The following is a 22960-nucleotide window of genomic DNA, read 5'->3' as shown; positions in this document are numbered from 1 at the left end:
CCCCCAGTCCTCCTTTATCTTTTTTTCATAACCACCTGAAGTTTAACTGAGTTTATGGTCAAATCTCCTGCCTGATGCACCTTCCACCTGCTTGGACTCATTTCTGAATATACGTTCAGAATTAACCTTCCCTAGTTGGGCTTTCAATGTATTGGGAAATAAAGGCAACTTAAGAATTTTGTTTGTTTCCTAACTTGTACAGTGAAACTAGCCCAGTTAGTATTTGGCATGTAAAATCCCATCCTATTACTACCATATGCAGTTGTTTGTTTGCTTGTCAAGCCAGTTGTTCCATAGTGTGCAGACATGTCGTTACCATTCTAGGCAACATCATCAGTGTGACCTCTAATCGAAGCACTGGTGTTCTGCTCCATTCTGAATTTATATGATCCCCTGGTGTGGTGGGTCTTGTTACTTCTGGTTCTGGCTTTTTTGGCAGCAGTCTGTATATGGGGTCTATTTCTAAGTGGTTGTTAATGGAGTTACATGTTGAGAACCAGGCCTTCAGAAATTTCCTTGCATGTCTGTTGTTTACTTTGTCCCAGTCGAACTGATGACCTACATTTGTCTGTGTCTGTCAAGACAAGTGAATATTGGTCATGTCTTACTGCCAGCTGGTGTTCATGTATCCTGGTCGTCAGAGGTCTAATGTGATGTTTATTGTGCTCTCACCCTGGCATTCTGTATATCATGTTAGTCCTGTTTGATTTGCATTTTGATGTAGGACTGCAATGCCTACAAAACAAATGAGTCAGAGGACACGCTACAACAGAAGACACTAGTAACGCTATCCTGCATCAAAACTATATCAGAAATGACAACCAGACTCCTTAGACAAAATAGGATCACGATTGGACACAAACCTGCATCAAATGCTATCAAAGATTAAAGACCTATGCTGACAGCAGACAGGACTAACGCGATACTCAGAATCCCAGGCTGAGAGTGCAATAAACATCACGTTAGACCACTGACGTCTAGGATACAGGAATGCCAGCTGGTAGTAAAAAAACACGACCAATATTCACTTGCCTGAATACACGCAGACAGTGAAGGCTATCAGTTTGACTGGGACAAATGACCAACAGACATGCAAAGGTATTTTTGGAGGCCTGGTTCTCAGTGTGGGACTCCAGTAACAAACGCATAGAAATAGACCAAGTATGCAGACTGCTACTTCAAAAAGAAAACAGAACCTGAAGTGACAAGACCATCGCATCAGAGGATCATAAATTTGGAACAGAGCAGAACAGCAATGCTTTGAGGGGTTGCACTGATGATGTTGCCAAGGAATGGTAAGGAAACATTCGTGCACCACAGAACAATTGGCTTGGCGAGCAGACAGACATCCAAAACTGCTACAAATTTTCACTCTGACCTCAGTAATGACCTTATTATCCTCACTTTTTTTAAAAACATTTGATCTTCTATCTCTACCTCACTCTTTTGGGGGCCTGTAGTACACACCAACAGCATACTTGCTCCTCTTGTGTTTCTTTACATCTACCCAGTTGGCCTTTTGATCCTTTCAAGATATCAAGTCTTCTCACTGCTATTAATTCACTGACCAATGATGCAAACCTCCTCGGCCCAAGTCTTGTCTGAACACCCGAGAACCAGGAAAATTGATCTGCCAGTCTTGTCTGTCTTGGTCATAGTTATGATATCATACTCCCACACGTCGATCTGTGCTCTCAGGTCATCTGTTTTATTCCTCAGGCTTCTTGGATTAAAATATGTTCCACTTAACCTTGCTAAACTCATTACTTTTCTATCTAGCCTGTGTTTCCTCTGTCTACCAGACTCAGTCAGGTATTAACTTCTAATGCCGTGTTGGCTTCCCTTCCCCCTCGGAGCTACTTGCTAGGATCCATGCTCTAGCCAATCTAATTTAAATCCACCCTAACAGCATTAGTCAACCTCTGCTAGTTTCTAGTCAGATGTAAAATATCCATCTTGTACAAGTCCTCCCTTCACAAAGACATTCCCAATGCACCCCGAATCTAAAACCCTCATCCTGCACCATCTCCTCAAGCCATGCATTCTTCGGCTCTCTGCTTCTATTCTTATACTTATGACTGTGTAGCACCAGGGTTAGTCTGGAGGTTGCTATATTTGAAGCCCTGCTTTTCAATTTCCTATAACTTCCTAAAGCCTGTTTGTGGGTTCTTATTTCTGTTTCTTCCTATATCATTGGTCATATGGCTACATAGAATTCACTTATTATGATTATGTTAAAATCACTATTTCTGAGCAAATCTTTGGGATTACTTTGTACAGTCTCATTATGAAATACTAGCTTTAAAATGACTTTATTCTCAGTTGGGTCCGGAACATGTTGCTTCGGAAAGTGTCACAAGAGTTTTACAAATCCTCTTCCAGGCACTTTTGCAACAATTGGTCTACATGTGAAGATCCACATTTCCCCACAGCTATTACACTCCTTGTGTTCTAGTGTCTAATTTGTGATTTAGTGCTTTGTCCAACAGCACAACTACAGTTAGGGGGCCTATGGGTGCTCCCACCAGCATTTTTTTGACTTGCTTTTCCCGATTTTCATTCACACTTTGCTTGCTTGAAATTCTGGCAATATTGTCTTTTATTAATGTCACCCTCTGTATCAGTGCTACTTTCAATGTTGCCAGCCAGATAGAATGATGATGATATGGAGTGTTTAGAGCTCTGATTAACCACATACAACAAATAGTCTAATATTGATAAAGCCATAACTGTTATTCAGTATGGTCTCTGCTGTTCCAACCTTTGAGCTTGCTTTACATACTGTGCTTTTTGAATGGTGATCTTAGTGACGCTCTAGTTCTGTCACATTTGTATGTAACTCAGACCGAGGAAGCACCTGTGTAAAACCCACTGATGTAACATTGCACCTGCAGCTCTTTGCCACAGAGGAAGTGGTGAAGGCCAGTACAATTTTAACATTTAAAAGTCACCTGGATGGTACATGAATAGAGATAGTAGGAACTGCAGATACTGGAGAATCTGAGATAACAAGGTGTAGAGCAGGATGAACACAGCAGGCCGAGCAGGAAAGCTGACGTTTCGGGCCTAGACTTTTCTGAAGAAGGGTCTAGGCCTGAAACGTCAGCTTTCTTGCTCCTCTGATGCTGCTTGGCCTGCTGTGTTCATCCAGCTGTATACCTTGTTATCTCTGGTACATGAATAGGAAGGGTTTAAAGGGATATGGGACTCTATGATTGGAATGTCTGGTCAGCACAGATGAGTTCAACCGAACGTGCTGTGTATTTGTGTGACGCTGTTTGTACATCTCAAACTCACTAGAAGCATAATACTGACTGTGTGATACTAATGATCTCTGTGTGAAACCGTATGCACAGCCTATTGGCCTACTTATAATGATCCCAACTGATCTTAATAGGGTACAAGTCAGATGTTGGAATGAAACCTGGCTTTTGTAACACAAATGACATTACATTAGACAAAACAAAAGGTTGGAAAGATTTTGTTACAGACATCAGATAAGGTTTCAAATTCATATTATTCTTTTTATTTCAGCATTACTTTGCAAACACCCAAACCTTAGGGAAGTGTTACGATGTCTCTCTACTAAGGCTTATTGCTCAGACTCAAACTCTGAGGATCAGTGAGACTTGAAGGTGGTCATTTGGCCCATCCACATTGTAGGGATTCTGTGATTCAAACTGATACTCCAACTGTTTTCCTTTTCTAAGTTTTTGGAGTAGATTTGTAAGGTTTCCTTTTGGAAAAATTCTCTGCAGTCACTGGTTGTTATTTTTCTTAAGCCTGTATCTTGCCCTGACACCTGAAGTGAGCAAAACACTAAACCAACCATTACTTCACTTTAATTTCAGAGCAACAGCTACATGTCTTCCATAAAGCCAGTGCCTAGCAGTCCTTCACACACTCATACAGCACAGTTTTCTCTGGATTGTTCTGTTTCTGTGTTACTGGATTCATTGGTAGGCAACAATATAGTTTTTAATAATGTATGGAACTGTTAAACCCCAACCCAGTCCTTCAAGTCAAGGTTGCAAAACCTCAAAAATTCATGCAAATAACTTGCATCTCCACACTTCTTAGTACTACAGCCTGAAACTCTCAAATGAAACTAAAAATATCTTCCCAATAGCCCACAAAACATGAAATAGAAATTAAAGATCTATATTGTGAACCCACTGAAAGAACAACACACTAACCTGTAGGTTGCATGGCACTGCAAAAACTTACTGTTTCATGCCTAGTGTCTTATTGTTTGTGGATTCCTGTTGTTCATAATATAAATTGTTCTTGTGATTTAGGAAGACTGATAATTGATGGACAGGGACATTGTGTAGTGAAATTCTTTGAAATAAGTAGCCTTTTCATTAGTAATAATAAAAATGGCTAGAAATACTCAGCAGGTCAAGTGGTATCAGTAGAGAGAAACAGTTAATATTTTATGCTGAGAACCTTTTGCAGTTTTGAGTTTATCCAAATTTTGTAAAACAATCATATTTCCAGCATCTGCCCTAGTTTGCTGTTGTGCGTGACTTTTAGTATAAATTCTTAGCGTAAGTAACAGCTTGTATATAGTTCAGCAATTGTCACATATCCTGAGGTCAGTGCTGACTGAGATCTTATCTGTCTCTGATACGAGTTGCTGCTATCTTCCTCTTGGTGTAAGTGGTAAGTGTGCAGGCTAATTGTACGGTGTAAAAGAATCCATGAGGTAGTGTTTTGGTTTAATGTTAGAGTTTGTAGTGGGTCTTGGGTATCTCTGGCAAGACCATACTTGAAAGTTAGAATTTCTTTTATTCAATTAAGATGAAAGGATTATAGTGAGGGGCTTGTAGCACTTCCAAAGTGCTGTGGCAAGAAGAATGAATTGGAAAACTGTCCTCTGACACTTTCGCCACCTAAAATCTGACCCCACCACCAAAGACATTTTTCCTTCCCCACCCTTGTCTGCTTTCCGGAAAGACCACTTTCTCTGTGACTCCCTCGTCTGCTCCACAGTCCCCTCCAGCCCCACCACACCCGGCACACTTCCCTGCAACCGCAGGAAGTGCAACACCTGTCCCGATACCACCTCCCTCACCCCCACCCCAGGCCCCAAGAAGACTTTCCACATCAAGCAGAGGTTCACCTGCACATCTGCTAATCTGGTATACTGCATCCACTGTACCCATTGTGGCCTCCTCTACATTGGGGAAACCACGCGGAGGCTTGGGGACCGCTTTGTAGAACGCCTATGCTTGGTTCTCAATAAACAGCTGAACCTCCCAGTCGCGAACCATTTCAACTCCCCCTCCCATTCCTCAGACGACATGTCCATCCTGGGCCTCCTGCAGTGCCACAACAATGTCACCCGAAGGAACAGCAACTCTTATTTCGCTTGGGAACCCTGCAGTCCAATGGTATCAATGTGGATTTCACAAGCTTCAAAATCTCTCCCCCGCCCCACCGCGTCCCAAGATCAGCCCAGCTCATCCCTGCCTCCCTAACCTGTTCTTCCCCTCCTCCCACCTCAAGCCCCACCCCCATCTCCTACCTACTAACCTCATGCTGCCCCCTTGACCTGTCCGTCCTCCCTGGACTGACCTATCTCCTCCCTACTTCCCCACCTACACTCTCCTTTTACTGGCTCCATCCCCACCTCTTTAACTTGTCTGTCTCCTCTTCACCTGTCTTCTCCTCTATCCATTTTTGATCCACCCCCCCCCCCCTTCTCCCTATTTATTTCAGAACCCCCTTCCCCTCCCCCATTTTTGATGAAGGGTCTAGGCCTGAAACGTCAGCTTTCCTGCTCCTAAGGTGCTGCTTGGCCTGCCTTGTTCATCCAGCTCCACACCTTGTTAGCTCGGATCCTCCAGCATCTGCATTTCCTGTTTTCTCTGGAAAACTGTTCTGTTGTGTTTAGTTCAGGAAACCTGGTTATTCGAAAGGATATTGACATTGCTGAAGGCAATAGGTCTGGAGAGAAATAGAGCTTGGGGAGAGAAAGAGGGATAATGGACTGTCTGAGGATTAGGATCAGTACCAAGGCAGGGAAGGTTGGGGTCAGTACTGAAAGAGGGGGGAAGGACTGAGGATTAGGGCCAGTGCCAAGAGAGAGACAGGGCCAGGACTAGTGCTGAGAAAGATAGACAGAGACTATATTTGGAATTTAATGGTCCTGAGGTGCATAGAGCTGAACCGTGGCATTTGGAGGAAAGGGGCTGATTGGTGACAAAAGCCATTGGGCAGTGTCTTGCCGCAATCTGGTGATGTAATAGTGGCAGGTGTCTCACATTTCGTTCACATGATGTTTCAGCAATGGGAATTTTCACATTGAGAATTTAGAGAACAGCAACAGGAATATATCTTTGACTTGACAAGAACATATGTAACATAAAAAATAATCTTGTAGCCTCAAGCTTGTTCTGAAATTTAATATGATCGCTGGTGATCTTGGGCTTCAGCTGCTCCTTCACACGCCCTCCCCATAATCCTCTATTCCTTTGGGAACCAAATGCATATCTGTCTGAACTAGAAACGAACTCCATGATGGAGTATCCACAGCTCTTTGGGGTGGAGAACTCAAAGTTTAACAATAAAATGAAGACATATCTCCTCTTCTCAATCCTAAATGATTGGACCTCTTGTTCTGAGTTTCTGACCCAGGTTCTAATTCCTTAGCTAGCAGGAGCAAACTTGCCTATCCGTACTATGCAATACTGACACCAGTCTGCTCTTGCCTTGTCATGTCAGCAGCATTTGATGCTGTTTGTACTCAGCTTGTGGTGAGGGAGTGACTGGCAGTCACTGGTCTTGTGGCTGCTCTTTGCTGAAGCTACTATCCTTGTGTTTGAGTCTGTCTACAAAGAGGAGTGCCTCTGGGAACTGCTGGTGGTGTAATCAGTGCTTTTATGTTGCAATGACAGTTCCTGCAGTTCTGACATTCTTGTTTTCTCACTACTTCTGCATTACTCAACCTGTAAATATGATTGGAGGAATGAGAAAAAGCCTAACAACTCAATTCGAGATTGGGAGAGTAAATTATTGATTTGAGTCTCTCCCATAATTAGGATTTTTAAGTCTGAATTATTCTAGTGATTAAACACAACTGCTGTATTTATTAGCAAGATTTTAAAAAAAAACATGTGTTACTCTGTATCTCCAACACAGAACCAAAGTACAAATGTCAATACATACATGCATTGTTCTGAATCCATGTGCCACAGTGATGGACCTGTCCCCATCCCACCAGCACTGTGCTGCTTTGGCAAACTATATATGGGCTATTAGGTTTTTAAGTCTGAATTGTCAGCTAGTGTCAGTGTTGATGGATCGCGCTTTTGTTTTGATTTTTAGTTTGAGTTATCGACCCTTGGTGTGAGAATATACAAACTCCCCAGAGGATGTCGCGGCGTAGCACACGTCTTGCAACAAGTGGTTATTATCAAGATGATGATGATGCCTCAAGCAGCAGTGGTGGATCTGTTACCGGGAGTGTTGTGTCCTACAAGGAGAGCGCTGTCAGGTGGGTCTCACTAGCTCTTAAAATGTACTATCTGCTGTTAACTAGAGACAACAGGCATTCCAGAAACAGTTTATTGCCCAGTTATTCATGTTCAATACTCTTCTGTCTCTAGCAAAGCAGAATGAAACAAAAATGCAAACAATGTGCCATCTTTGCTGTAAAATCATCAAGTTGAAGCGATTTTTTTTTTTTTTTTTTTTTTTTTTTTTTGGTGAGAATTTGTAAATCCTGCTCTCCTTGGTTGAGGATATTAGCTGAGAGCACAAACCTTCTCTGTGCCCATTGCATCCTGAACCCTGACCTTCTGTACGAGAGATAGGGATGTTACAACTACATCAAGAAATCTAATCCTGGCCTGGCAATATGAAGAAAGGATGATACCACATTGTAATGGTCCATGATTTGGCAATGGTAGTGATACCACAGCTCTTTATCTTTTTATAGACATAGAAAATCCTAGATCTTTGAGAACAAAGAATCGGGTCATTTGGTCCTCCCATGCCCCTGCCAATAAATGAAGAGCTAATGAACCTCTTCACCTTCGTGCTGTAAAGCCATCAACCAGCATATCATGACTTTTTCAATACGCATTTAAGCCTTTCGAATGTGGTAAGAATTTCTGCCTCTACTATCCTTTCAGGCAATGAGTTCCTAATATCGACCACCCTATAGAAAAAAAATCCTCCTCTCCCACTGATCTTTTGACCAATTTCTTTAAATTGATGGCCTCTTGATTTTCTATCCCTCTGACAAGGTGAATAGGTTGTTTGTAGTTGCTTTATCAATGCTCCACATAATTCCAATCCATTGAAAACCAACTGTTTACCCCGTCTTTTGTCCAAACATGTTTTTTTAGTCCTGACAGCCTCTTTTTATAAGCCCCTCTGCACAATCTCCAGCCTATCTGGACTACCTGTCAGCCAAGGCTCCCTGACTGATTCAGATTAATATCCTCAATCAAGGAAGTCATATCCTGAGGACCACCTGGTTGACCTTGTTACAGGAACTACATACCCCCTGCTCTGAGTCTGAGGACATAGGCTGGCTGGCCTTTTGTTTTTGTAGCTGGGTTTTTTAACACTGAATCATGTTGTTCCAACTCTGTGTCTGATATGGGTGGTGCGTAAGCCACGTTACCTCACCCTCTTGTGCCCAGAGTGTCCTGGAGGAAATTCCTTCTCTTCTCCAGGTGGCAAAGCCATCGAGACAGTAACATTACTGTGTCTGTCTCAGATTCCAAGGTATCTTCAACATTTGGTGGACAGGGAGAGCCTGTGGTTTCTGGAACAGTCAGAAGGGGATTTGAGAAGCCAGGCACATTTTGCTGCTGATGTAACAAGGTGAAGAGCTGGATGAACACAGCAGGCCAAGCAGCATCAGAGGAGCAGGAAAGCTGACGTTTCAGGCCTAGACCCTTCTTCAGAAAAGTCTAGGCCTGAAACATCAGCTTTCCTGCTCCTCTGATGTTGCTTGGACTACTGTGTTCATCCAGCTCTGTACTTTGTTATTTCAGATTCTCCACCATCTGCAGTTCCCACCATTTCTAAAACATTTTGCTGCTGCCCTGTTTGGAAGTTTGCAGCTTTCTTATGGTCCATTCCCATGGTTACTGAACCCAATCTCAATCCCTGCTGTAAACTCTGTCTTTCACCTTAATGGAGTCTTGTGTCCAGCATTGGCATTTCTGATTCCCACCACACCACCACCACCACCTTCTCCTCCAACACCCCCCCCCCCCTGCCCTGTCTGGGAAGATCAGATTTAACCTTGTGTGGAGCGTTCTTCCTATTAGCAACTCTAGTGGCGCAAACTCTCTAGTTGCACGAGGGATGGTCCTATAATCAAGTAGGAACTAGGCAGTTTGGTGTCTTGTGAAGCTGTAAGCTTTTCCTTTAGCCACCTTTCCAAGTTTGCACTGCTTTTTCATCCAGATCATTGGATGGTGGGTAGTATGGAGATGTCCTCTTTATGTCAAACACCATTTGACTTTAGGAAATACTCAAATTCCCTGCTGGTAAACAATCGGCTGTTATCCGTGACCAACGCTTCTGGGCGCCTGTGTATTGCAAAAGATTCAGGCAGTTTTTCTACCATCACACTGCTTGACGAATGAACCCTATGCATGTCCAGTCATTTTGGGTGGGTGTCCATGAAAACTAAGAACATTGAGCCCATGAAAAAACCTGCTGCACAGTCGCTGAGTAACTGGGTCTAGCATTGACATAGCCGTTTCAATGAATGTGAGGGAGTGGCTGGTGATAATTTCTGTCCTTCTGGGCACTGTCCTGCCAACACAGCTTTGTCTGTATGCAGTCCTGGCCAGCACCTTCATTTTGGAAATCCCTGGATGACTCTTTTGGAATTCGGAGAGTACCTAGCAGCGACCTTTGCTGTGGACAGTCACTCTTGCTCCCCAGAGTAATATGCTTTCCTCTACTGAAATCTGGTTTCTTTGGTCCAAAAAGGCTTCAGTTCTGGTTGCGATAGATTTTTGGTTTCCCCCATCACTTCTGGCTTTTTCACTTCTGCCAGGACTGAATCTTTCAATGTTCAAAGTCTGTATTGTCATCTGTAACTAGAAGTGTCTCCAGAAAATTTAGAATCTTATGGACACTTCAGGGGTGGTTCACTGGTGGTATATCTGCCAGCTGGAGATGGTGTAATGCATCTGCATGTGCCATTTGGCATCCCAGATGGTGTTCCAGCATGTAATTAGAACCCACCACTGAAATCAGCCTGAAACTATAGTAGGCACTGTCTTGTCCTGTTTAAGTAACCCTGGCAGAGGTTTGTGGTCCATTATTATTACAAATATGCCCATAAAGGTATTGTTGGAACTTCTTGAATTCAAATACAATGGTAAAACTTTTGTTTTCTCTATCTGGACATATTTACACTCTGCATTAGCTAAAGTCCTGGACGGATGTGCTATTGAGTGTTCCTCTCCATTTGGACACTTATGAGCTAATGTTATCCCAGTTCTGTACAGTGAAGCATTGCATGTCAATATCTGATCTCACTTGGGATCATACTGTGCCAACACCTGAGAAAATGGTAGTTGTTTCTTCATTTCCCTGAAAGCTATGGCGTGGCTGGGCAAGCATTTCTAAAGCAGACCCTTTTTAAGAGTTGATGCAAAAGGGCCAGATGGAGGTCAGGTTATGTATGAACTTTCGCAATAGTTTACCAGCCCAAATACCAACATGGGAGCCGGGGCAACTTTGATCGCCTTCATGTTATGCTTTAACAAGTGTAACCCAATCTTTTTGACTCTGTAGCCCAAGTAGATCACTTGGAGTACCTGGAATGTTTCTCTTCTAAGGTGTATGGCTGCCTGGGAGAAATGCATAAGTTCTCTCAGTGCTTTGTTCACCTTGCTTGTTATTAGCACATCATCCAGAACAGTGATCGGGGTAGACCTTGTAAAACATTCCCCATTGTCCTCTGAAAAATTGCATAGTCTGACAGTGCCCCACATGGCCATCTTGCATATTGAGACAAACCTACGTGGATATTAATTGTAGCATCCTTCTGGGAATCCTTATCTAACCGCAGTTGCAAGTACGCATGGCTCGTGTCCAGGTTTGAGAGGACAGCCTCCTTGCGTATAAATCCTCTGCGTGATGGATTGGGTATTTATCCAGCTACAAAAAGTGGTTTACCGCTTATTTAAAACCCCCCAAAAAGGCAAATCGACCTGTCAGGCTTCATGATCATCATGACTAATGCTGCCCATTCTACAAACTGCTGGTTTGATGATCTCTTCACTTTCCAGCCTCCTGATTCCAGTCTCTACTTTTGTTCAAAAGGCAAAAGGCACTGGGTGGGCCTTGCAGAAACATTGAGTTGCTTCCTGGCCATGCAAGGTGGACCTGGCTCCTTTGATCGTCCCTAGATGTTCCTGAAAAAATTCTGGGTATTTAATTAACACTTTACTCCAGCAGCCACTTTCTAATTGAAAAATGTTGAGCCAATCTTGGTGAGTCTTTCTGAACTAATTTTATAACATCCAGCTTGGGCCTTAATCTTTTACTACAGTCAGCAGTAACTGAACCAACTGCTTCTCATGAGACCAAAACTGAGGTTCTACCCTTAATGGAACATGGAACAGTACAGCACAGCACAATTGGCTCACAATATTGTACCAACCTATTATCCTACTCTACGATCAAACTAAACTGCATCCCCTTCATTTTGCTATCATCCATATGCCTATCCAAGAGTTGCTTAAAAGTCCCTAATGTACCTGACTCTACTATTGCTACTAGCAGAGCATTCCATGCACCGACCACTCTGTAAAGAACCCACCTCTGACATCTCCCCTATACCTTCCTCCAGTCACCTTAAGTTTACGGCCCTTTGTGATAGCCATTTCTGCCCTGGGAAAAATTCTCTGGCTCTCCACCCTATCAATGCCTCTCATCACCTTGTACACCTCTATCAAATCACCTCTCATCCTTGGCTCCAATGAAAAAAGCCCTAGTTCTCTCAACCTTTCCTCATAAGACCTGTCCTCCAGTCCAAGCAGCATTCTGGTAAATCTCCTCTGCACGTTAATCTGTGAAACTTCCCGTGTGGCTTCTCAGTTTTATTGAAGTTTTACACACACGGTAGGGTTGGAGACCAGAATGAATTTCGTTAAAGACTAGCTGTTCAGTCACTGATACAGCCATTCTGGTATCAAGCTTCATTACAACTATGTGACCGTTTAACCATTTTATTTGGATTGGTTCTGATTTGGATGTTGCTAAGCAATTTAATTGTTCTGAGCCAGATGTAGGTAGACTTTCTGGCGTGTGTACTGTCCTAGATATCAACTATAAGTTCTGTGACTCAGTTTAAACCTCATGGGGCTCTTTTCCTGTGTCCAGTCAACACACTGACAGGGTCTACAATGGCCTGCTGGCCTGGGTTCTGAAGTAAATGTTAACCATTTGGCTGAGGCTTGGCTTTGTTTTGGGTTTTTGCTGTGGGCTGACCTAGAGTCCCTCTGTTTAGGGCTATGTCCTGGGTGAAGCTATACAAGTGCCTTCATTCAAGATGTCCCACAAGCCCAGTTGGACTGGCAAGGGTGTCCAGTCCCATCGGAATTCCCTGCATGTGCTCCACTTGCTGCATTTCCCAGTGATAAAGCCATTTGTGGTGCCTCTTTGAAGTCCACTTGGGCTTCAGCTAGTAGGCACTTCTGCATGGTGATATCATCAATCCCACATACCACATGGTGTCTCATTATCTCATTTAGGGGTTAAACCAAAGTCTTATGCCTCTGCTAGTCATCTTAATCCAGTCAAAAATCCTGATATGGATTTCCCTGGTTCTTGAATTGTCATGTTAAACTGATAGCATCTCTGAACGAGAGAAGGCTTGGAGTTGTAATATTGCTTAATCCATTCAATCTTGAAAGGTTTTAGTATCTGGTGTCTCTTGTAAAGTTAGGTTCCTAATAACTGAAAAAGCTGTAGGTTCACAAGCTGTCAGGAAAATTGCTCGTTGCTTTTTTATCTGCCCCAATGTCATTTGTTGGGGGGAGGGGGAATAAAATGCATTCGTTCAATATACTGGGCCCAGTCTTCAGGATTGAACCAGTCAAGCTTCCTAAATAACAGCTTACCCCAACTCGGACAACTGTTGTGAGCGAATTTCTTCAGGAACATGCTATTTTTCTCATCACTGGAACAACTCCCCTGGATCCCAGTATCCCATCACCAAGTCACCCTGTATTTACTTGGAGAGTCTTTGACCCTCATCCAGTTCACTCAGAACTACCTCTGACATTCTTGTTTATACCTCTCAGCCAACGCTGCATGAATGGACCAGATTAGCAGGCCCAATAGGGCACTCATATTCTGAAGGCCATCTGGCTGACCTCATTATAATTACTACAGTCCTTCTGTTCCTCCATACAATTTGGTATTCTCCCATGTGTTGTATATTCCTTTGCCTCGTTGTATTTCCTGAAATGTATTACTTCACATTTATCCAGAATAAATTCCATTCCTTTGTTTCTGGCAAACTGACTAGATGACTTGCATCATTGCTGCATGTTATGCTGAGAGTGACAGATGGACTTTCTATGGATTCTCATTGAGGCTGAGAATGTTATGGATAGCATGTTTAGAATGTCGGTCACACCACCAGTTAGGGCTACACAGACTAGAGCTGGGTAACCACCAAAAGACGAGTAAGCATGTGCAGAAGTCCCCCATGTCCATTCCCTTCTCAAACAGGTATACCGTGTTGGATACTGTTGGGAGGAATAGTTGCTCAGGGGAAAGCAGCAATTAGACCAGTGGCACCATAACTGGCACTGTTCGACAGTATGGAGAGTGGAAGTGTAGGTAGGCAGTAGTGATTGAGGATTCTGTTGTCAGGGGCACAGGCACCTCTGTGGCTATATGCAAGATTCCAAAATGGTCTATTGCCTCCCTAGGACCAAGGTTCCATGATCTCTGAGTGGGGCACAGGGTATTGTGAAAGGGGAAAGTGAGTGGTTGGGTCCATTCTGATAGTTATAAGCAGGAGAAAGAGAGAGAAGGCCCTGCAAAGGGAATTCAGGGAGTTAAGTCAGGAGAGAGCCAGAACAGTAGGTGAGCAGGTAAAATGACAGAGCAGGAGTTGGAGACTAAGGCTAACAAGAAGAATGGACAGGGAGAGGTTACTCAACACAGCAGGACTGGTGGTATGAGGTGCATTTGTTTCAATGTGAGGAGCATCATAGGTAAGGAAGATGAACTTAAAGCTTGAATTAATTTGTTATTTATGATGTCGCTATTACAGAGATTTGGTTGAGAGAGGGGCAATACGAGCAGTTTAGTGTCCTGGGATTTACATGTTTCAGGCATGATACAGGGAGTTGCATTATTGATTACGGAGAATGTCACATCTGTACTGAGGGAGGACACCTTGGAGGGATCATCCAGCAAGGGCATATGGGAAGAGGTCAGGAATAGGAAGGGTGCAATCACTTTGAAATTGTTCTACAGGCCACACAAAAGTCAGTGGGTGATAAATGAATAGATATGCTGACAGATAATGGAAAAATATGAAAACAGCATGTGGTGGTGATTTCTTAACTTCCCCGATAGTTACCTGGTTAGTGTCAGGGGTTTGAATGGGGGTGAAATTGTTAGGTGCGATCAGGACAGTTTGCTTTTTTTTGAAGCAATATGTAAATATCCTACTAGGGAAGGAGATTCCTAGACCTGATATTGGGGAATGAGCCTGTCCAGATGATTGGAGTTACAGCGGGGGTGCAGTTTGGGAATGGCGACCATAATTCTCTAGGTTGTAAGTTACTTGCGTCCTTACCCATAAGTAGTCCTTGGGGGAAGGCTAACTACCACCATATTAGACGGGAACTGGGGAATGTAGATTGAGGGTGGCTGTTTGAGGGTAGACCCACATTTGTCATGTAGGAATCTTTCAGAGGCCAATTGATTAGAGTTTAGGACTAGCACTATGCTGTGAAAATGAAGGATAAGAATGACAAGGTTTGGGAACCTTGGATGACAATTTCTCTTGTCATCCAAAAATAAAACAGAGGGACACACAAGGAAACTGAAGAAAGACAGAGCCCTCAAAGTATACAAAGTTAGCGGGAAAGAACTGGAACAAGGATTCCAGAGGGCTAAAAGGGGCCAGGGTTTGTTTTTGGCAAACAGAAATAAGGAAAATCCTAAGGATTGACGTATTTATGCACATAGTTATGGAGCAAAAGGGTAGGTGCACTCAAGGACGAAGGAGCAAACTTGTGTGGAGCCAGAAGAAGGGGATGAAGCCCTTAACAAATACTTCTCTTCAGCATTCAGAAAGAAGAAGGACCTAGTGAATGGTGAGTTGGGGGTGGGGGGGGTAGGGGTGTTGTTGGTGGTGCTAAAATTAATATAAAATAGAGGTGGTATTGGGTGTTTTGTAAAGCATGAGGTTTGACAGGTCCCCAGGACCTGATGAGATTTATCCCAGAATGCTGAGGGATGCAGGTGAGGAAACTGTTAGGGTCTTGTGCAAAATCTGTCTCCTTTTTAGATGTCTCAGAGGACTGGTGAACAGCCAACATTGTTCCTTTGGTAAGCAAATGGGAAGTTAGACTTGTGAGCCTTATATCAGCAGTAGCGAAATTATGGAAAAAATTCTTACGGATTGAATTTATTCACATTTGGAAAAATATGGACTTATTAGCAATAGGCAGTGTGACTCTCTGCAGGCAAGGTTGAGCCTCACAAACTTAATTGCATTTTTTTTGAGGAAGTGACAAAGATGATTGAGGCCAGGGCAGTGGATGTTGACTATATGAACCTTAGCAAAGCCTTTGACAAGGTCCCTCTGATATGAAAAGGTGAATTCACATGAGATTTGTAGTGAGCTGATAAGATGAATACAAAAGTGGCTTTGCCATAGAAGATGGTAGCGGTGGAAGAATGTTTGTTTGTTTGATTTTTCAGACTAGAGATCTGTGACTAGCTGTGTTCTACAGGGATCAGTGCTGGGATACTCATTTGTAATACGTATAAATGATTTGGAAGGGAATGTATGTGGCTGCTGTGTAGAATTTTCATTAGGCCACATTTGAAATATCATTATAAAGTTCTGATTGTTCTGGTAGCGTGGCAAAGTAGAGGCTTTGGAGACACTACAGAAACAGTTTACCGGGATATTAGCCATGATGACAATTTTGGACAAACTTGGTTTCTTTCTACTTGAATGTCATGAGAGAGACACTGATACAAGTTAATAAAATTCTGAACTGCATGGATAGAATGGACAATTGGAGTTTTTTTTCTCAGGGTAGATAATCAATTATTAGAGTATGTAGATTTATGGTAAAAGGGATTAAGTTTTTAAAAAAAAATCATGAAATAGGTTTTTTTTACACAAAGGGTAAGTATCTGGAATGTGATGCCAGAGGAGCCACAGGAGTTGGTGAAAGCAGATACAATAGCAGCGTTCAAGAGGCATCTTGACAGATACATGAACGGGCAGAGAATAGCAGGACTACATAAAGGCAGAAGGCTTTTAGCTTAGATAGGTATCATGTGTCGGTGCAGTCTTAGTGGACTGAAGAGCCTGATCCTGTGCTGTACTGTTCTGTTTTTGTTTTTGTTCCTCTTTCCATCAATGTACTTGGACTGGGTGTGTTCAAGGATTTTGAAGGAAATGAGAAAAGCAATTGTACAGTCATTAGCCGTAATCTTTCAGTCTTCTCTGGACTTGGGGAAGCTGCGAGAAGACCAGGGAATTGCCAATGTTACAGCCTTGTTCAAGAAAGGTTCGAAGGATAATCCCGACAATTACAGATCAGACGCTTTATCTTCAGTGGTTGGGAAACATCTAGAAACAATTACATAGGAAGCAACTAGTAGTCATTTGGAACAAAGTGGATTGATTAGGAAGAGGATTTCCAAACGGAAAATTGTATTTAACTAACTTGCTGGAGTTTGAGATGGTAACAAAGGGTCAATAAGGGCAATGCTGTTGATGTATTTCCAGGGGAGTTTAAGACAGTGCCACAGAATAAATTTGTGAGGAAAGTTATAGATCATGGAATGAAAGGGACAGTAGCAATACGGATACAAAATTCTCTGAATAATAGAGAACAGAGTATTGGTCAGTGGATATTTTTCAGGCTGAAGGAAGGTTTGCAGTGGAAATCCCCAGGTTTGGGACCCTTGTTTTTCCTGACATATATTAATGACCTGGATATTGATGTGTAGGGGAAAATTTCAAAGTTCACAGATGACACAAAACATAGATGAATTGTAAACTCCTCAATGCCCCTAACAGTAAACTTTTATTGTAGTCATTAGTCCTCATTGATTAATTTAAGAGATTGAATAGGTTGAACTTGAAAAAAACAAAGAGCAAGATGTTCTCCAGATTTCTGGGCTAGCTTGCCTCCTCACATGACCAAAAGCAAATTAACAGGCCACAAATTGTTCTTATTTTATCTGGGACTTGCTACATAGAGAAAATGGTTGCTACATTCACTTTCGTTACTAACGTAATGAGCTTCAAAATATATTTCGGAGGAATTTCTCGTAATCGACAAATGTAAGTTGTTTTTCTTTTTCAGAAGTCCAGGTGATGACCTAAAGACTTAATGAACCTTTCTCTGCTTTTTAGGATATTCAAGAAAAAGCCAATTGCTAAACGTTCAGGGCTCACACCACGCAGTACACCCGTGCCCAGCATGAAACGCTCAATATCTAACAGCTCAGTCAATAGTCAGTGCAGCCTTGCCAGTCACATCAGCAATGCATCTATGCTGAACACCACACTGGCTCAACAGATAAATCATGAGTCTTACTGGCAGGAGCCTGAGGCAGAGCCTGACGCCGAGCCCATTGGTACGTGTCCTACAAGGGAATGTTGTTGCTTTTTATTTCAGAAACTGCTGCTCCAGGAAAGACTAACTGATAAAGAGGCCATGATAATTTGCCCCTGTAAGATGACGTTGCAATTTTAATACCATGAGAAACTTTACAGATTTAACATCAGCTTCTAAGCTCAGTTGTCAGTTCTTGACCATAAATAGACTTAACCATTTAATAATCCAGTGCAGCAGGAGGCCATTCAGCCAATCTTCAGCCCATTTAATTAATTCCAATACCCTGTTCGTTGTCCAGAATCCTGCAATTATTTTGCTAGCCTTAACCTTTAGCTTTTAAATCTTCCATTAACCTTCTCCAAAGAGCCCCATTTAACTTTTTTTCCCTTCTTTGGTTTCTAAATCTGATTTTGAAGTTCTTAATGTGATGTCACTTGTAGTTAGTGATTGCTGTAAGACCACATTTCTCCCATGATGGAGCCTGCTGTGTATTATATATATTTATAAATCATTCCAGGTGATATTGTGAATGTGTAGAAAAACCTAGCTGTAAAACTTTAGATTTTGGGGCCAATTTTAACCTGACCCACCAGGTAGAAAATGGGTGGATTAGGGACTGACTGAAAGATGGGAGAGATTATGATCTCTGCTGTATTGATTTCCCTCTTTCTGTTTAACAGAATAAGTTTTTTTTTTTGATCAGTTACCTGTTAAAATATGTCCAACAGGTGGTGACCCACCTGGCGCCGAGGACAATTATGAGAGGCTGTCTGCAGTGGTAAGGAGACCAAATGGCTACAAGAGCAGTATTCTGTCAGCTCCACCTTCCTCTGATATCTACACATCATCCACTTCTGGATACTCCTCTGAAGATGAGCAGCTGGGTAATTGGATGTTGAGCAACTTTTCTTCTCTATTCCCCATGCCCTGTCACTGTTCATATTCCAACCCACACAAACATAATCACCTCTGTATATTCCATTGATGAACTTCACTGGGGTCACAACATGGAGTCAGACCATAATGGTGGGCTTTGTAGATGAATTTGGTGTATGGGGCAGGGTGAAATTTGTTGAGTTGGGGGCAGAGTTATGAACACACTCAACGTGGTTTAAAGGAGCTCTGAGTGGGCTTAATGTGGATTCATGAGGATTTGGGGGTTTCTATTGGTCTCTGAATGGAATTAATATGTACACATAGGATGGTAAACATTGTGCATTTATGGACAAAGGAAAAATGCCTTTTTATTTGCACATGGGATGTTGCCTGGCTAAGCCAGAATTTACTACATGCCCTTGTTACAAATGTAAAGCAGTGATGGGCTGCCTTTTTTGAAACATGGCAGTATATGTAATGTGTGAATATTCACAGTGCTGTAACAAGGAGTTCTGAGACTTTGAGCCAGTGACAATGAAGGAACAATGATATCCCAGCCAGGATGGTGGATGGCTTAAAGGGCAACATGCAGATTGAGGTGCTCCTCAGCATCTGGTGCCTGTATCCTTCTAAGTTGTCGAGGTTGTGATTTGCAAGGGGGTTTCAGAGGAGCCTTGGTGCGTTACTGCAGTACATCTTGTAGATATTACAGACTGTTACTGTTTTGATTGGATGGTGGAAGGAGTGAATGTTGAAAGTGGGGGATGAGGTTCCAGTGCTTTGTGCTGGATGTGTCAAGCATCTTTAAACGTTTGTTGGAGCTCCACTCATCCAGGCAAGTGAGACTGTGACCCATAGCTGTAGAATATCTAGCCACGGACAGTTTCTTAGTATCTACTCCACCGATTTTTATACGTTTTAAGGTACTTTATTTTCTGAAGCTTAGAATGTATAGCTCCATTCTTTTCATTCTCATCTCAGGAAGCTCTGTTGCATGTGTAGTTTTCCTTGGGTATAGAGGCCATTACTGGACATAAAATAAAACTAAGAATTATGAATTCTGGAAATCTGAAACTAAAACAGAAATTGCTGGAGAATCTTGCAGAAGTGGCAGCATCTGTGGAGCTCTGACGAAGAATCACTGGATTTGAAGAATTAACTCTCTCTCTTTCTACAGATACTATCAGACCTGCTGAATTTCTTAAGCAATTTCTGTTTTTGCTTGAGAGTTGCTAGGTTCTTGATGGCCAGCTAAGACGCATTCAGCTGAAGGATTCCCTGTGCTGTACGCCATTATGACCTGAGTGGTGGAGCAGGCTAGAAAGCCAAATGGCCTACTCTCTTCCCGTTTCTAAAGAAAGGTCTAGGCCCGAAACGTCAGCTTTCCTGCTCCTCTGTTGCTTGGCCTGCTGTGTTCCCATCTCGACACCTTATTATCTCTACTCTCTTCCCTAACTTGTTACATTCATAACGAGTCACGTGAGCAAAACGTTAGTGAGGAAAAAGGTTTAGGAAACTTTTTGATGCAGCAAATATTGAAGCAGAAAATAGTTTACAATGAGAAGTAATTAGATCAGGTACTATTGCATCCTGAAAGCAAAAGAAAATAAAGTCCTGTGGGATTAGTTTTAGCATGCTTTAGCAAAGAGCGACACAAATACTGGGGCAATGGCCTCCTTCTGTAAACTTTTCTGATTTCATGAGAAGTTTGTATTAATAAGGTGTTCTTTCACTTCTCATTTTATAGGCTCTGTATATTCAGCACCAGCTTCTCCCATTGCTAAGCTATGGAACTGGATCTTTGTGCTCTCTCCAGGTGCTGGCAACATTTTCTTCCTATCGTCTTAACATATTTTTCCATCAAGTATCCTCTATTCCAACCCAGCAAAATGGCCCTCATTTCTGGTGGAGCACCTTGCTCTTCCCTTGAATTCAAATGCAATGATTCACAGGGACATAACTCCACAGAGGTTTTGTCACCAAGTCACCCTTTATTTACATGCGAACAGTCCTTGACTTTAGTACTGCTTGACAGAGTCAGACACCAAAGTGCCAGTTTCTCTGATACTCGCCTTTTTAAATGTCTGCCAAGGCTCGCTTAATTGAATCAGTTTAACAGCCCCAACCAAGGAGCTCATATTCTGAGGTAGAGCTGGCTGACCTCATTACAATCAACACAAACAGGAACAATTTTTTTCATAATTTTCTGTGCAGTACATCTGAGAGAGAGACGGAGTGTGCAGATGTAAATGGTTTTTAAGCTGAGAAAGGTGTGATTTTCCCTATTGTATGGGACTGATTATGATAGCGCTTACTGTCAGTGAAATGGTTTAGTCACTGATGCTGCAGGAATAGGCAATAAATGCTGGCCTGCGAGTGACCTTCACATCCCAGCAAAATGAATAAATAAATAAATAAACCCTCCCAATTTTGCAATGTTAAGATTTATGTTTTCTTTTGGGTACCCATAAGTGCTACTTAGTGAGGTGTTTCGTGAGTGTATGGAGTAGAAATGACAGGTTTAATCCACAAGCTGTGCATAGTTACCTGATCCCAACTTGCATGACTGTATAGCTAATGCCATTGGCTTGCGTGCTCTAGTCTAAAGTGATCTGTTACTCCCTGCAATATAATAAAATGTGAGGCTGGATGAACACAGCAGGCCAAGCAGCATCTCAGGAGCACAAAAGCTGACGTTTCGGGCCTAGACCCTTCATCAGAGAGGCCTCTCTGATGAAGGGTCTAGGCCCGAAACGTCAGCTTTTGTGCTCCTGAGATGCTGCTTGGCCTGCTGTGTTCATCCAGCCTCACATTTTATTATCTTGGAATTCTCCAGCATCTGCAGTTCCCATTATCTCTGTTACTCCCTGCATGTGGGATATGTGAACAGGATCTGCAGTTCCTCCTGTGCCCACAGTGTGCTGCAATAACCAATTAAAGGAGAGGATGCGAATAATAATGACCGGAAAAGAACAGCACAGAACAGGAACAGGCCCTTTGGCCCATCAGGCCAGTGCTGACAAATCACACCTTTCTCACTTTAAAAACCATTTACCTCTGCACACTCCCTGTCTCTCTGTTCCCTGCCTGTTTATGTATCTGTTAAGATACCTCAAATGTTGCTATTTTATCTGCTTCTGCCACCAACTCGCGGTATTTACCTCCCTATGTGTTAAAGATATCCTGCCTCTCTCACGTTTAAACTCGGCTCCCTTTACCTGATGTCTATGCACCCACCCCCCACCCCAAGTAATTGGCATTTCTACCCGGGGGGAGAAAAGCTCCAACTATCCATTCCACTCATGCCCCTCATAATCTTGTAAACTTTTGTCAGTTTGCCAGAGATGGTCTACAGTATCAGGACTTTACAGGATACAGTTTCATTACATAACAGACTGGACTCTTGTGGCACAGTGATAGTGTCCCTACCTCTGGGCCAGGGAGACCTGTGTTTGGGTCCCACTGGCTCAGAAGTGTAATAACATCTGAACAGGTTGATTAGAAAATATCTGTATAACAAGCTGAGCACTGTTAACATCTATGAGTCATTATATTTTCTCCTAACTATTTGCTTTCTGTATTAGGGAAAGCTTTTTCCATGGTGTACTGGTGGCTTGGTACAGCCTGGTATCAATTAACAACTGCAGCTTCCTTGCTTGATGTCTATACGCTGTCTAGGTGAGTGCTGCTAGGAGTTGAGGCCTTTGCTACACTTCTGCGTTCAGTTATCAAAACAGGAGTCCAGTATCCCTACTAAGAATAGCCAACATTCACTTTGCATAATAGGGGAGATGCCCTGCCTACCGACTCAGAATACCCAACCTGCATTGCGTGTAATGCAGGCACCAAAACATTCATTACAAAGCAACTCTCCACACACATGCATGTGTGTGCACACTACTTTTGTACTTCCAAGTTGTGAATTTTGGTGACTTTTTAATTGCTTGAATTATTGCAGCTTTCGCAAGCTTATTGTGTTATATGAGCACTGCTGTACTTCAGTTTATGATGGTTTGCACAACCTACTGTCACAACCCTTTGATTTGGTAGATATGCATTATTGTGGTTATTGATGCATTGTTGGTTTGTTATTGGTTGGTCAGTGTTGTATATGAATGTGGAGGGAGATTCTTTGTCAACAAACTGATCATCAATCAGTTATTTCATGTTTATGTCATTCCTCTTTCAGGTGTGTCCCCAGTGTGAAGAAGTGGTTACTGTTGGGTCTGCTGATTCTGCTTGGTTTATTGGGTAAGAAC

The 22960-nt window shown here is 42.6% G+C and overlaps 1 protein-coding gene across 5 annotated transcripts in view; it reads left to right on the top strand.

Annotated features, from left to right (window-relative positions):
* Nucleotides 1-22960, top strand: part of sun2 (Sad1 and UNC84 domain containing 2) — a 90466-nt gene that overhangs the window by 7147 nt on the left and 60359 nt on the right. For 3 of the 5 annotated variants that reach the window (XM_048521278.1, XM_048521280.1, XM_048521279.1), the window contains 6 exons: nucleotides 7333-7501; nucleotides 17621-17844; nucleotides 18554-18709; nucleotides 20449-20517; nucleotides 22286-22379; nucleotides 22891-22952. In XM_048521278.1, the coding sequence (XP_048377235.1) occupies nucleotides 7380-7501; nucleotides 17621-17844; nucleotides 18554-18709; nucleotides 20449-20517; nucleotides 22286-22379; nucleotides 22891-22952 (727 nt within the window). In that variant the 5' untranslated portion in view covers nucleotides 7333-7379. The remainder of the gene's footprint in view (nucleotides 1-7332; nucleotides 7502-17620; nucleotides 17845-18553; nucleotides 18710-20448; nucleotides 20518-22285; nucleotides 22380-22890; nucleotides 22953-22960) is intronic. The other 2 variants (XM_059640472.1, XM_059640470.1) reach the window with 2 other exon arrangements.

Source organism: Stegostoma tigrinum, chromosome 38 (assembly GCF_030684315.1).
Source record: "Stegostoma tigrinum isolate sSteTig4 chromosome 38, sSteTig4.hap1, whole genome shotgun sequence".
Taxonomy (NCBI): Eukaryota; Metazoa; Chordata; class Chondrichthyes; order Orectolobiformes; family Stegostomatidae; genus Stegostoma; species Stegostoma tigrinum.
Note: the sequence above shows the minus strand (reverse complement) of the source record. Positions and strands in the feature narration are given on the sequence as shown.